Raw genomic sequence first — 18053 nt, 5'->3', positions numbered from 1 at the left:
TGGCGTTTTGTTAACGTGACACGTTTTTTCTTGATTGGCCGTGTCGGGTGGTGGAGGGTTGCGACACATCTATAATTACGCAATCTAACCAAAAAGCCTTTATTATGAATAATACTGGTCGCGAAAGCCTACGTGTTAAACTCCACACAGAGAGGCAGTGGCTTGGTCTGAATAACCAGTACCAGTACGTTGCAGTGGTGATGATGATGGTGGTGGTGGCGATGTTGGTGGTAGTGGCGGTGTTGGTGATGATGGAAAATCTGCGCCAGTTAGAAACATTCAGGCTGCTGGCATGCCTACGATCCATCCTGGGTTTAACCTGCAGGCAGGATTGTCCTTGAAAGATCTGGACATATTCCCATCAGTGAGCTCCTCCAGCAGGCAAGGCTGCCTTGGCTGGGTCATGTAGCCCACATGTCCAGCCACCACATTCCCAGCCACCACATGCCCAAGCAGATTTTATTTGGCCGCATAGAGGGGGCTAAACGGGCACGACATGGGCTAGAGAAGAGGTGGACCGATGCGGTACAGGGCAATGTGGAGCTGAGTGGACTAGGCGATGACTGGTACCAGCGGTGTCAAGATCGGCCTCTGTGGAGGAGGCTCGTGAAGGACGCTGCTGCTGCTGCTGGGAAGTTGGAGGCAGTCGCCCTCCAGCAAAAACGGAGGGCAGAGGAGCGACACTAACAACAACGAGCGGAGTGCCGGGCGGATAAAATGCATCAGGTTGGCACAGTAGGGGGTACAGCTGGTGAATCTACCATTCAACCCGTGGCACCTGCTGGATCTGTCAGCGAGCCTTCGACACTTCAAGTGGCCTCAAATTGCACCTAGTCTGGCACAGGCGCCACATTGACGTCATCATCATTTCGTGGTAAATGGCGGCTGTTGGTATTGGTGATAGTTGTGCGGGGTGTGGTCGTGTAGAGGTTGGCGCATTGCACCACGAACCCGACTACCCAAGTTAAAATCCCACATCACGGCCACCAACACCAGTGACGATTATCTAAATCGGTCCTGGTCCTACCCTAGGTCGACTCAGCCTCAAATAAGTACCTACTGCGTTGTATTAAGTCGTCCCCTCTGGGGAGACAAAGGCAGCCGGGGGGGGGGCGTGGTGCTGGCCACCCACCCCCTCGTGTGCCGTGCTGGCCTTCATAGGTGCTCGCGAACAGCAATTCTCCTGCCCCAGAATCTCCGGGCAGCGCTCATTAGAACGGTCAAAACAAACGTGGAGCGGTCTCAACTTCTCAGCACCTCATCAGCAGAATGCGGCCACCCTGCGCTCGGGGAGTTCGACAGAGGCCACTACTTCAGCTTTGCGTCTGTTCTATTTATTACTGACAACGCACAACAACAAGCACAGGACCAATGCCGAGCAGCTCTGCTGTCACAGTTGATGTCACCAGAGCCGACCGAGGCCACGCGCCTTGTCTCCCACCGAGGCGACGAGCGTCGTCACCCACCGAGGCCACGCGCCTCGTCTCCCTGTCTCCACGGCCGCACTGTCTACACACAGCACGGGGTACCTATTTTAAGGCTGAGTCGACGTAGGGAGGCCCAGAAACGGTTCACGCGCTTGTCACCGACGACAGCTAACGACCCCGAATTAAACACTTAATGCAATACGCTAACCGCCGTCCCACCGATCCCCCTCAACAGCACGTGACCCGGGGGAGCGTTTGTAGCTTCTCAGCCTTGTCCAGACCACCGGCTCAAAATAACTGAACGCGTGGCCATTTGTCGCCGTTGAGACCGTCGACCCAGAGGGTTGAGAACGGCGCGTGCCACGTCCCGACGACAGGGGGCGGGCAGCGAAACACAAGACAGCGGGCTGGCGTAGTCCTCGCGTGGACTCGTCGGTCAACAGTGTTCGTCGCCGCCACGGCGTCGGTCACGGACGGGAACGGGGACCTGGGAGACTTGCGGAGGAGCAGGTGGGATTGCGCAGCTCGTGAACCGGCGGGGCAACTGCCAGTGCCCCTGTGCAAACAAAGATGCGAATATTACTTTAAACGTCCCATCGGCCACACGGCCCCTCTCCTTCCGGCAGTGCATCGTATCTCACGAGCACCAAACACGAGACCGGTTTTGGCATTCAGTGTCTCGTGGGCGTTGCTCGAGACGGTGCTGGTGAACTGCTGGTGGTCGCTTTCCGGCGAGGACCCTGTTGTGTGTTCGCAATTTGTCCCAACGCGATGCCTCTTGCTTCCTGGAATGGAAGTGAAGAATTATAAGTGTAAATTCCACCGATTGTTCCTCCGGTATTTCCACCGGAAGTTAGTTCCACCGGTAGTTCCACTGGTGGTTCCACCATTGGTTCCATCGGTAGTTCTACCGATGGTTCCAAAGGTGATTCCACCGATGGGTCCACCGGTGGTTCCACCAATGGTTCCACTGATGGCTCCATCGATGGCGTCACCGGTAGTTCTGCCAATGATTCCTCCGGTGGATCCACCGATAGTTTCACCGATGGCTCAACCGGTAGTTCCACCGATGAGACAACCGATGGTTCAACCGACGGTTCCACCGGTAGTTCCACCGCTGGTTCCACCGGTAGTTCCGCGGTGGCTCAGAAGGTGCTGGCGTAGACGATGGCGATGACTAGGATGTTGGCGGCAGTGGCGATGAGCGCCACCCAAAGGCCCACGGAGCCGCGGTCGAGGCGTCCTCGCTGGGGCCGGGCCCCTGCCCCGGCGGGGCCGGCGGGGCCCTCGGCGCCGCGGTGGCCACTCAGCAGCGCCAGCCCCGAGCCGGAGGTAGAAGCAGCCCCAGCACCGGAGACAGTGTTGGGGCCGGAGCCGTGCTGCTGCTGCTGCTGCTGGTGGCCGTGGTGGTGGTGGCCGTGGTGGTGGTGGTGAGCGCTGGAGACGGTGGTCACCTCTGCCAGCTCCTCCTCGTCCTCCTCCTCGTCCTCCTCATCGTTGGCGAAGGTGCCGGTCCCAGCCGGGAAGTCGATGAAGGAGGCGGCCATGACAGGCATGTGCTGGGATAGAGTGGGGGGAGAGGGGTCATCGTCATCGCTGTCACCCGCCCGCCCGCCCACTCACTCAGTCAAAACCGAAAGTGAATCATCCCTCCCTACTGGCCGGTGCGATAGACGGGCGGTGGCAGTGATGGTGGCGGCGGTGGCGGTGGTGGCAGTGATGGTGGCGGTGGTGGCAGTGATGGTGGCGGCGGTGCCGGTGGCTACGCTGCTTCATGTGGCTGCTGTAACCCAGTGAGGTGGAGGCAAAAGCGAGGGTTGGTGGATCACACACTGATGATGCATCGAGGAGCCGTACACTGGCTCGCCACGAGAAGGCGGGACAGTGCAGACGAATCCACATCTGTTCCATCTGTATGGCTTACAGTGTTTTTGTGTTCTCTCCGGGTGTCCCAATATCCTCTAGCATGAAAAATAATAGGTTTTATCCTTTCAAGCAATAAAACAGGTGTTAAGATGTTCAAACACCAAATACATACCTTTCGCAATGAAGCAAATCTGCATTAATCACACGTAATTGTGGTGAACATGCGAATACGCATGCTCTGACAATGTGCACATTGTCTTTGAAACCGATTGGCATACACCAGTGCCAGACCAAACAGGACAAACACAATGCACCAATCAGAGCATTCATCATAGTTTGGGGTGAGCAGCGAAATTCTTCACCACCACCACCACCACCACCAAGCCTACATAACCCAACTTCAACACCACCACCACCACCACCACTCCAACATAACACAACTTCACCACCACCACCATCACTCCTACATAACCCAACTTCACGACCACCACCACTCCAACATAACCCAACTTCACGACCACCACCACCACGCCTACATAACCCAACTTCACCACCACCACTCCAACATAACCCAACTTCACCACCACCATCACTCCTACATAACCCAACTTCACCACCATCACCACCACCACTCCTACATAACCCAACTTCACCACCACCACCACTCCTACATAACCCAACTTCACCACCACCACCACTCCTACGTAACCCCACCTCACCACCACCACCACTCCTACATAACCCAACTTCACCACCACCACCACTACGCCTACATAACCCAACTTCACCACCACCACCACCACCACCACCACTCCTACGTAACCCCACCTCACCACCACCACCACCACTCCTACAAAACCCAACTTCACCACCACCACCACCACTCCCATATAACCCAACTTCACCACCACTCCTACATAACCCAACTTCACCACCACCACCACCACCACCACTCCTACATAACCCCAACTTCACCACCACCACCACCACCACTCCTACATAACCCCACTTCACCACCATCACCACTCCTACATAACCCGACTTCACCACCACCACCACCACTCCTACATAACCCGACTTCACCACCACGACCACCACCACTCCTACATAACCCCACTTCACCACCATCACCACTCCTACATAACCCAACTTCACCACCACCACCACTCCTACATTAACCAACTTCACCACCACCACCACTCCTACATAACCCAACTTCACCACCAGAACTCCCATATAACCCAACTTCACCACCACCACTCCCATATAACCCTACTTCACCACCACCACCCCTACATAACCCAACTTCACCACCACCACTCCTATATAACCCAACTTCACCACCACCACTCCCATATAACCCTACTTCACCACCACACCACCACCACTCCTACATAACTCAACTTCACCACCACCACCACTCCTATATAACCCAACTTCACCACCACTACCACCACTCCCATATAACCCAACTTCACCACCACTCCTACATAACCCAACTTCACCACCACCACCACCACCACTCCTACATAACCCCACCTCACCACCACCACCACCACTCCTACATAACCCGACTTCACCACCACCACCACCACCACCACTCCTACATAACCCCACTTCACCACCACCACCACTCCTACATAACCCGACTTCACCACCACTACCACCACTCCCATAAAACCCAACTTCACCACCACCACCACTCCTACATAACCCAACTTCACCAACACCACCACCACTCCCATATAATCCTACTTCACCACCACCACCCCTACATAACCCAACTTCACCACCACCACTCCCATACAACCCTACTTCACCACCACACCACCACCACTCCTACATAACTCAACTTCACCACCACCACTCCTATATAACCCAACATCACCACCACTACCACCACTCCCATATAACCCAATTTCACCACCACTCCTACATAACCCGACTTCACCACCACCACCACTCCCATATAACCCAACTTCACCACCACCACCACTCCCATATAACCCTACTTCACCACCACTACCACTCCTACATAACCCCACCTCACCACCACCACCACTCCTACATAACCCACCTTCACCACCACCACCACCACTCCTACATAACCCAACTTCACCACCACCACCACCACAACTCCTACATAACCCAACTTCACCATCACCACCACCACCACTCCTACATAACCCAACTTCACCACCACCACCACTCCTACATAACCCAACTTCACCACCACCACCACCACCAATCCTACATAACCCAACCTCACCACCACCACCACCACCACAACTCCCATATAACCCAACTTCACCACCACCACCACCACCACCACCACCACCACTCCTACATAACCCAACTTCACCACCACCACCACCACCACCACCACCACCAACACTCCTACATAACCCAACTTCACCACCACCACCACCACTCCTACATAACCCAACTTCACCACCACCACCACTCCTACGTAACCCCACCTCACCACCACCACCACCACCACTCCCATATAACCCAACTTCACCACCACCACCACCACCACCACCACCACCACCACCACGCCTACACAACCCAACTTCACCACCACCACCACTCCTACATAACCCCACCTCACCACCACCACCACCACTCCCATATAACCCAACTTCACCACCACCACCACCACCACCACCACCACCACCACCACCACCACCACTTCTAAATAACCCCACCTCACCACCACCACCACCACTCCTACATAACCCAACTTCAACACCACCACCACCACTCCCATATAACCCAACTTCACCACCACCACCACCACCACCACTCCCATATAACCAAACTTCACCACCACCACGCCTACATAACCCCACCTCACCACCACCACTACTCCTACATAACCCAACTTCACCACCACCACCACCACCACCACTCCTACATAACCCAACTTCACCACCACCAAAGCCACTCCTACATAACTCAACTTCACCACCACCACCACTCCTACAAAACCCAACTTCACCACCACTCCTACATAACCCGACTTCACCACCACCACCACTCCTACATAACCCAACTTCACCACCACCACCACTCCCATAAAACCCAACTTCACCACCACCACTCCCATATAACCCAACTTCACCACCACCACCACTCCTACATAACCCAACTTCACCACCACCACCACTCCTATATAACCCAACTTCACCACCACCACTCCTACATAACCCAACTTCACCACCACCACCACCACTCCTACATAACCCAACTTCACCACCACCACTACCACCACTCCTACATAACCCAACTTCACCACCACCACTCCTACGTAACCCCACCTCACCACCACCACCACCACTCCCACAAAACCCAACTTCACCACCACCACCACCACCACTCCTCCATAACCCAACTTCAACACCACCACCACCACTCCCACAAAACCCAACTTCACCACCACCACCACCACTCCTACATAACCCAACTTCACCACCACCACTTCTACATAAGCCCACCTCACCACCGACACCACCACTCCTACAAAACCCGACTTCACCACCACTACCACCACTCCTACATAACCCAACTTCACCACCACCACCACCACTCCTACATAACCCAACTTCACCACCACCACCACCACAACTCCTACGTAACCCGACTTCACCACCACCACCACTCCTACATAACCCAACTTCACCACCACTCCTACATAACCCAACTTCACCATTACCACCACCACCGCCACTCCTACATAACTCAACTTCACCACCACCACCACTCCTACATAACCCAACTTCACCACCACCACCACTCCCATATAACCCAACTTCACCACCACCACTCCCATATAACCCAACTTCACCACCACCATCACCACCACTCCTACATAACCCAACTTCACCACCACCACTCCTATATAACCCAACTTCACCACCACCACTCCTACATAATCCAACTTCACCACCACCACCACCACTCCTACATAACCCAACTTCACCACCACCACTACCACCACTCCTACATAACCCAACTTCACCACCACTACTCCTACGTAACCCCACCTCACCACCACCACCACCACCACTCCCATATAACCCAACTTCACCACCACCACCACCACTCCTACATAACCCAACTTCACCACCACCACTCCTACATAACCCAACTTCACCACCACCACCACCACTCCTACATAACCCAACTTCACCACCACCACCACTCCTACATAACCCAACTTCACCACCACCACTCCAACATAACCCAACTTCACCACCACCACCACCACTCCTACGTAACCCCACCTCACCACCACCACCACCACTCCTACAAAACCCAACTTCAACACCACCACCACCACTCCCATATAACCCAACTTCACCACCACTCCTACATAACCCAACTTCACCACCACCACCACCACCACTCCTACATAACCCCAACTTCACCACCACCACCACCACCACTCCTACATAACCCGACTTCACCACCACCACCACTCCTACATAACCCCACTTCACCACCATCACCACTCCTACATAACCCGACTTCACCACCACCACCACCACCACCACCACCACTCCTACATAACCCGACTTCACCACCACCACCACCACCACTCCTACATAACCCCACTTCACCACCATCACCACTCCTACATAACCCAACTTCACCACCACCACTACCACTCCTACATAACCCAACTTCACCACCACCACTCCCATATAACCCAACTTCACCACCACCACTCCCATATAACCCTACTTCACCACCACCACCCCTAAATAACCCAACTTCACCACCACCACTCCTATATAACCCAACTTCACCACCACCACTCCCATATAACCCTACTTCACCACCACCACCACCACTCCTATATAACCCAACTTCACCACCACTACCACCACTCCCATATAACCCAACTTCACCACCACTCCTACATAACCCAACTCCACCACCACCACCACCACTTCTACGTAACCCCACCTCACCACCACCACCACCACTCCTACATAACCCAACTTCACCACCACCACCACTCCCATATAACCCAACTTCACCAACACTCCTACATAACCCAACTTCACCACCACCACCACCACTCCTACATAACCCCAACTTCACCACCACCACCACCACCACCACCACCACTCTTACATAACCCGACTTCACCACCACCACCACCACTCCTACATAACCCCACTTCACCACCACCACCACTCCTACATAACCCGACTTCACCACCACCACCACCACTCCAACATAACCCAACTTCACCACCACCACCACTCCTACATAACCCAACTTCACCACCACCACCACTCCTACATAACCCAACTTCACCACCACCACCACCACCACTCCCATATAACCCAACTTCACCACCACCACCACCACCACTCCCATATAACCCAACTTCACCACCACCACTCCCATATAACCCGACTTCACCACCACCACCCCTACATAACCCAACTTCACCACCACCACTCCTATATAACCCAACTTCACCACCACCACTCCCATATAACCCTACTTCACCACCACACCACCACCACTCCTACATAACTCAACTTCACCACCACCACTCCTATATAACCCAACTTCACCACCACTACCACCACTCCCATATAACCCAACTTCACCACCACTCCTACATAACCCGACTTCACCACCACCACCACCACTCCCATATAACCCAACTTCACCACTACCACCACTCCCATATAACCCTACTTCACCACCACCACCACCACTCCTACATAACCCTACCTCACCACCACCACCACTCCTACATAACCCAACTTCACCACCACCACTCCAACATAACCCAACTTCACCACCACCACCACCACTCCTACGTAACCCCACCTCACCACCACCACCACCACTCCTACAAAACCCAACTTCAACACCACCACCACCACTCCCATATAACCCAACTTCACCACCACTCCTACATAACCCAACTTCACCACCACCACCACCACTCCTACATAACCCCAACTTCACCACCACCACCACCACCACCACTCCTACATAACCCGACGTCACCACCACCACCACTCCTACATAACCCCACTTCACCACCATCACCACTCCTACATAACCCGACTTCACCACCACCACCACCACCACTCCTACATAACCCGACTTCACCACCACCACCACCACCACTCCTACATAACCCCACTTCACCACCATCACCACTCCTACATAACCCAACTTCACCACCACCACCACCACTCCTACATAACCCAACTTCACCACCACCACTCCCATATAACCCAACTTCACCACCACCACTCCCATATAACCCTACTTCACCACCACCACCCCTAAATAACCCAACTTCACCACCACCACTCCTATATAACCCAACTTCACCACCACCACTCCCATATAACCCTACTTCACCTCCACACCACCACCACTCCTACATAACTCAACTTCACCACCACCACCACTCCTATATAACCCAACTTCACCACCACTACCACCACTCCCATATAACCCAACTTCACCACCACTCCTACATAACCCAACTCCACCACCACCACCACCACTCCTACGTAACCCCACCTCACCACCACCACCACCACTCCTACATAACCCAACTTCACCACCACCACCACTCCCATATAACCCAACTTCACCAACACTCCTACATAACCCAACTTCACCACCACCACCACCACCACTCCTACATAACCCCAACTTCACCACCACCACCACCACCACTCTTACATAACCCGACTTCACCACCACCACCACCACCACCACCACTCCTACATAACCCCACTTCACCACCACCACCACTCCTACATAACCCGACTTCACCACCACCACCACCACCACTCCAACATAACCCAACTTCACCACCACCACCACTCCTACATAACCCAACTTCACCACCACCACCACTCCTACATAACCCAACTTCACCACCACCACCACCACCACTCCCATATAACCCAACTTCACCACCACCACCACCACCACTCCCATATAACCCAACTTCACCACCACCACTCCCATATAACCCGACTTCACCACCACCACCCCTACATAACCCAACTTCACCACCACCACTCTTATATAACCCAACTTCACCACCACCACTCCCATATAACCCTACTTCACCACCACACCACCACAACTCCTACATAACTCAACTTCACCACCACCACTCCTATATAACCCAACTTCACCACCACTACCACCACTCCCATATAACCCAACTTCACCACCACTCCTACATAACCCGACTTCACCACCACCACCACCACTCCCATATAACCCAACTTCACCACTACCACCACTCCCATATAACCCTACTTCACCACCACCACCACCACTCCTACATAACCCTACCTCACCACCACCACCACTCCTACATAACCCAACTTCACCACCACCACCACCACTCCTACATAACCCAACTTCACCACCACCACCACCACAACTCCTACATAACCCAACTTCACCATCACCACCACCACCACTCCTACATAACCCAACTTCACCAGCACCACCACCACCACCACTCCTACATAACCCAACTTCACCAACACTCCTACATAACCCAACTTCACCACCACCACCACCACCACTCCTACATAACCCCAACTTCACCACCACCACCACCACCACCACCACTCTTACATAACCCGACTTCACCACCACCACCACCACCACTCCTACATAACCCCACTTCACCACCACCACCACTCCAACATAACCCAACTTCACCACCACCACCACTCCTACATAACCCAACTTCACCACCACCACCACTCCTACATAACCCAACTTCACCACCACCACCACCACCACCACTCCCATATAACCCAACTTCACCACCACCACCACCACCACTCCCATATAACCCAACTTCACCACCACCACTCCCATATAACCCGACTTCACCACCACCACCCCTACATAACCCAACTTCACCACCACCACTCCTATATAACCCAACTTCACCACCACCACTCCCATATAACCCTACTTCACCACCACACCACCACCACTCCTACATAACTCAACTTCACCACCACCACTCCTATATAACCCAACTTCACCACCACTACCACCACTCCCATATAACCCAACTTCACCACCACTCCTACATAACCCGACTTCACCACCACCACCACCACTCCCATATAACCCAACTTCACCACTACCACCACTCCCATATAACCCTACTTCACCACCACCACCACCACTCCTACATAACCCTACCTCACCACCACCACCACTCCTACATAACCCAACTTCACCACCACCACCACCACCACTCCTACATAACCCAACTTCACCACCACCACCAACACAACTCCTACATAACCCAACTTCACCATCACCACCACCACCACTCCTACATAACCCAACTTCACCAGCACCACCACCACCACCACTCCTACATAACCCAACTTCACCACCACCACCACCAATCCTACATAACCCAACTTCACCACAACCACCACCACTCCTACATAACCCAACTTCACCACCACCACCACCACCACTCCTACGTAACCCAACCTCACCACCACCACCACCACCACTCCCATATAACCCAACTTCACCACCACCACCACCACCACTCCTACATAACCCAACTTCACCACCACCACCACCACTCCCATATAACCCAACTTCACCACCACCACCACCACTCCTACATAACCCAACTTCAACACCACCACCACCACCACCACCACTCCTACATAACCCAACTTCACCACCACCACCACTCCTACATAATCCCACCTCACCACCACCACCACCACCACCACCACCACCACCACTCCCATATAACCCAACTTCACCACCACCACCACCACCACGCCTACATAACCCAACTTCACCACCACCACCACCACCACCACTCCTCCATAACCCAACTTCACCACCACCACCACCACCACCACTCCTACATAACCTCACCACCACCACCACCACCACCACCACCACTCCCATATAACCCAACTTCACCACCACCACCACCACAACCACCACCACCACCACTCCTACATAACACAACTTCACCACCACCACCACCACTTCTACATAACCCCACCTCACCACCACCACCACCACCACTCCTACATAACCCAACTTCAACACCACCACCACCACTCCCATATAACCCAACTTCACCACCACCACCACCACCACCACCACCACCACCACCACCACCACTCCTACATAACCCAACTTCACCACCACCACCACCACTTCTACATAAGCCCACCTCACCACCGACACCACCACTCCTACAAAACCCGACTTCACCACCACTACCACCACTCCTACATAACCCAACTTCACCACCACCACCACCACTCCCATATAACCAAACTTCACCACCACCACGCCTACATAACCCAACTTCACCACCACCACCACCACCACCACCACCAATACCACCACTCCTACATAACCCAACTTCACCACCACCACCACCACTCCCATATAACCCAACTTCACCACTACCACCACTCCCATATAACCCTACTTCACCACCACCACCACCACTCCTACATAACCCTACCTCACCACCACCACCACTCCTACATAACCCAACTTCACCACCACCACCACCACCACTCCTACATAACCCAACTTCACCACCACCACCAACACAACTCCTACATAACCCAACTTCACCATCACCACCACCACCACTCCTACATAACCCAACTTCACCAGCACCACCACCACCACCACTCCTACATAACCCAACTTCACCACCACCACCACCAATCCTACATAACCCAACTTCACCACAACCACCACCACTCCTACATAACCCAACTTCACCACCACCACCACCACCACTCCTACGTAACCCAACCTCACCACCACCACCACCACCACTCCCATATAACCCAACTTCACCACCACCACCACCACCACTCCTACATAACCCAACTTCACCACCACCACCACCACTCCCATATAACCCAACTTCACCACCACCACCACCACTCCTACATAACCCAACTTCAACACCACCACCACCACCACCACCACTCCTACATAACCCAACTTCACCACCACCACCACTCCTACATAATCCCACCTCACCACCACCACCACCACCACCACCACCACCACCACCACCACTCCCATATAACCCAACTTCACCACCACCACCACCACCACGCCTACATAACCCAACTTCACCACCACCACCACCACCACCACTCCTCCATAACCCAACTTCACCACCACCACCACCACCACCACTCCTACATAACCTCACCACCACCACCACCACCACCACCACCACCACCACTCCCATATAACCCAACTTCACCACCACCACCACCACAACCACCACCACCACCACTCCTACATAACACAACTTCACCACCACCACCACCACTTCTACATAACCCCACCTCACCACCACCACCACCACCACTCCTACATAACCCAACTTCAACACCACCACCACCACTCCCATATAACCCAACTTCACCACCACCACCACCACCACCACCACCACCACCACCACCACCACCACCACCACCACTCTTACATAACCCAACTTCACCACCACCACCACCACTTCTACATAAGCCCACCTCACCACCGACACCACCACTCCTACAAAACCCGACTTCACCACCACTACCACCACTCCTACATAACCCAACTTCACCACCACCACCACCACTCCCATATAACCAAACTTCACCACCACCACGCCTACATAACCCAACTTCACCACCACCACCACCACCACCACCAATACCACCACTCCTACATAACCCAACTTCACCACCACCACCACCACTCCCATATAACCCAACTTCACCACCACTCCTACATAACCCGACTTCACCACCACCATCACCACTCCCATATAACCCAACTTCACCACTACCACCACTCCCATATAACCCTACTTCACCACCACCACCACTTCTACATAACCCCACCTCACCACCACCACCACCACCACTCCTACATAACCCAACTTCAACACCACCACCACCACTCCCATATAACCCAACTTCACCACCACCACCACCACCACCACCACCACCACCACCACCACCACCACCACCACTCCTACATAACCCAACTTCACCACCATCACCACCACTTCTACATAAGCCCACCTCACCACCGACACCACCACTCCTACAAAACCCGACTTCACCACCACTACCACCACTCCTACATAACCCAACTTCACCACCACCACCACCACTCCAACATAACCCAACTTCACCTCCACCACCACTCCTACATAACCCAACTTCACCACCACCACCACTCCTACATAACCCAACTTCACCACCACCACCACCACCACTCCCATATAACCCAACTTCACCACCACCACCACCACCACTCCCATATAACCCAACTTCACCACCACCACTCCCATATAACCCGACTTCACCACCACCACCCCTACATAACCCAACTTCACCACCACCACTCTTATATAACCCAACTTCACCACCACCACTCCCATATAACCCTACTTCACCACCACACCACCACAACTCCTACATAACTCAACTTCACCACCACCACTCCTATATAACCCAACTTCACCACCACTACCACCACTCCCATATAACCCAACTTCACCACCACTCCTACATAACCCGACTTCACCACCACCACCACCACTCCCATATAACCCAACTTCACCACTACCACCACTCCCATATAACCCTACTTCACCACCACCACCACCACTCCTACATAACCCTACCTCACCACCACCACCACTCCTACATAACCCAACTTCACCACCACCACCACCACTCCTACATAACCCAACTTCACCACCACCACCACCACAACTCCTACATAACCCAACTTCACCATCACCACCACCACCACTCCTACATAACCCAACTTCACCAGCACCACCACCACCACCACTCCTACATAACCCAACTTCACCAACACTCCTACATAACCCAACTTCACCACCACCACCACCACCACTCCTACATAACCCCAACTTCACCACCACCACCACCACCACTCTTACATAACCCGACTTCACCACCACCACCACCACCACTCCTACATAACCCCACTTCACCACCACCACCACTCCAACATAACCCAACTTCACCACCACCACCACTCCTACATAACCCAACTTCACCACCACCACCACTCCTACATAACCCAACTTCACCACCACCACCACCACCACCACTCCCATATAACCCAACTTCACCACCACCACCACCACTCCCATATAACCCAACTTCACCACCACCACTCCCATATAACCCGACTTCACCACCACCACCCCTACATAACCCAACTTCACCACCACCACTCCTATATAACCCAACTTCACCACCACCACTCCCATATAACCCTACTTCACCACCACACCACCACCACTCCTACATAACTCAACTTCACCACCACCACTCCTATATAACCCAACTTCACCACCACTACCACCACTCCCATATAACCCAACTTCACCACCACTCCTACATAACCCGACTTCACCACCACCACCACCACTCCCATATAACCCAACTTCACCACTACCACCACTCCCATATAACCCTACTTCACCACCACCACCACCACTCCTACATAACCCTACCTCACCACCACCACCACTCCTACATAACCCAACTTCACCACCACCACCACCACCACTCCTACATAACCCAACTTCACCACCACCACCAACACAACTCCTACATAACCCAACTTCACCATCACCACCACCACCACTCCTACATAACCCAACTTCACCAGCACCACCACCACCACCACTCCTACATAACTCAACTTCACCACCACCACCACCAATCCTACATAACCCAACTTCACCACAACCACCACCACTCCTACATAACCCAACTTCACCACCACCACCACCACCACTCCTACGTAACCCAACCTCACCACCACCACCACCACCACTCCCATATAACCCAACTTCACCACCACCACCACCACCACTCCTACATAACCCAACTTCACCACCACCACCACCACTCCCATATAACCCAACTTCACCACCACCACCACCACTCCTACATAACCCAACTTCAACACCACCACCACCACCACCACCACTCCTACATAACCCAACTTCACCACCACCACCACTCCTACATAATCCCACCTCACCACCACCACCACCACCACCACCACCACCACCACCACCACCACCACCACTCCCATATAACCCAACTTCACCACCACCACCACCACCACGCCTACATAACCCAACTTCACCACCACCACCACCACCACCACTCCTCCATAACCCAACTTCACCACCACCACCACCACCACCACTCCTACATAACCTCACCACCACCACCACCACCACCACCACCACTCCCATATAACCCAACTTCACCACCACCACCACCACAACCACCACCACCACCACTCCTACATAACACAACTTCACCACCACCACCACCACTTCTACATAACCCCACCTCACCACCACCACCACCACCACTCCTACATAACCCAACTTCAACACCACCACCACCACTCCCATATAACCCAACTTCACCACCACCACCACCACCACCACCACCACCACCACCACTCCTACATAACCCAACTTCACCACCACCACCACCACTTCTACATAAGCCCACCTCACCACCGACACCACCACTCCTACAAAACCCGACTTCACCACCACTACCACCACTCCTACATAACCCAACTTCACCACCACCACCACCACTCCCATATAACCAAACTTCACCACCACCACGCCTACATAACCCAACTTCACCACCACCACCACCACCACCACCACCACCAATACCACCACTCCTACATAACCCAACTTCACCACCACCACCACCACTCCCATATAACCCAACTTCACCACCACTCCTACATAACCCGACTTCACCACCACCATCACCACTCCCATATAACCCAACTTCACCACTACCACCACTCCCATATAACCCTACTTCACCACCACCACCACTTCTACATAACCCCACCTCACCACCACCACCACCACCACTCCTACATAACCCAACTTCAACACCACCACCACCACTCCCATATAACCCAACTTCACCACCACCACCACCACCACCACCACCACCACCACCACCACTCCTACATAACCCAACTTCACCACCATCACCACCACTTCTACATAAGCCCACCTCACCACCGACACCACCACTCCTACAAAACCCGACTTCACCACCACTACCACCACTCCTACATAACCCAACTTCACCACCACCACCACCACTCCCATATAACCAAACTTCACCACCACCACGCCTACATAACCCAACTTCACCACCACCACCACCACCAATACCACCACTCCTACATAACCCAACTTCACCACCACCACCACCACTCCCATATAACCCAACTTCACCACCACTCCTACATAACCCGACTTCACCACCACCATCACCACTCCCATATAACCCAACTTCACCACTACCACCACTCCCATATAACCCTACTTCACCACCACCACCACTCCTACATAACCCTACCTCACCACCACCACCACTCCTACATAACCCAACTTCACCACCACCACCACCACCACTCCTACATAACCCAACTTCACCACCACCACCACCACAACTCCTACATAACCCAACTTCACCATCACCACCACCACCACTCCTACATAACCCAACTTCACCACCACCACCACCACTCCTACATAACCCGACTTCACCACCACCACCACCACCACCACCACCACCACCACCACCACCACCACCACTCCTA

At 53.7% G+C, this 18053-nt stretch overlaps 1 protein-coding gene across 1 annotated transcript in view; it reads right to left on the bottom strand.

The window, feature by feature from the left end:
• Positions 1–10: 10 nt before the first annotated feature.
• The window catches only part of LOC144949155 (uncharacterized), a 70567-nt gene continuing 52524 nt past the window's right edge, over positions 11–18053 (bottom strand). Inside the window, exon 2 of the mRNA XM_078879034.1 lies at positions 11–2986. Within this exon, the coding sequence (XP_078735160.1) occupies positions 2573–2986 (414 nt within the window). The 3' untranslated portion in view covers positions 11–2572. The remainder of the gene's footprint in view (positions 2987–18053) is intronic.

This window comes from Lampetra fluviatilis, chromosome 52, assembly GCF_964198595.1.
Source record: "Lampetra fluviatilis chromosome 52, kcLamFluv1.1, whole genome shotgun sequence".
Taxonomy (NCBI): Eukaryota; Metazoa; Chordata; class Hyperoartia; order Petromyzontiformes; family Petromyzontidae; genus Lampetra; species Lampetra fluviatilis.
The sequence above is the reverse complement of the archived record's forward strand: the minus strand, read 5'-3'. Positions and strand labels throughout refer to the sequence as shown.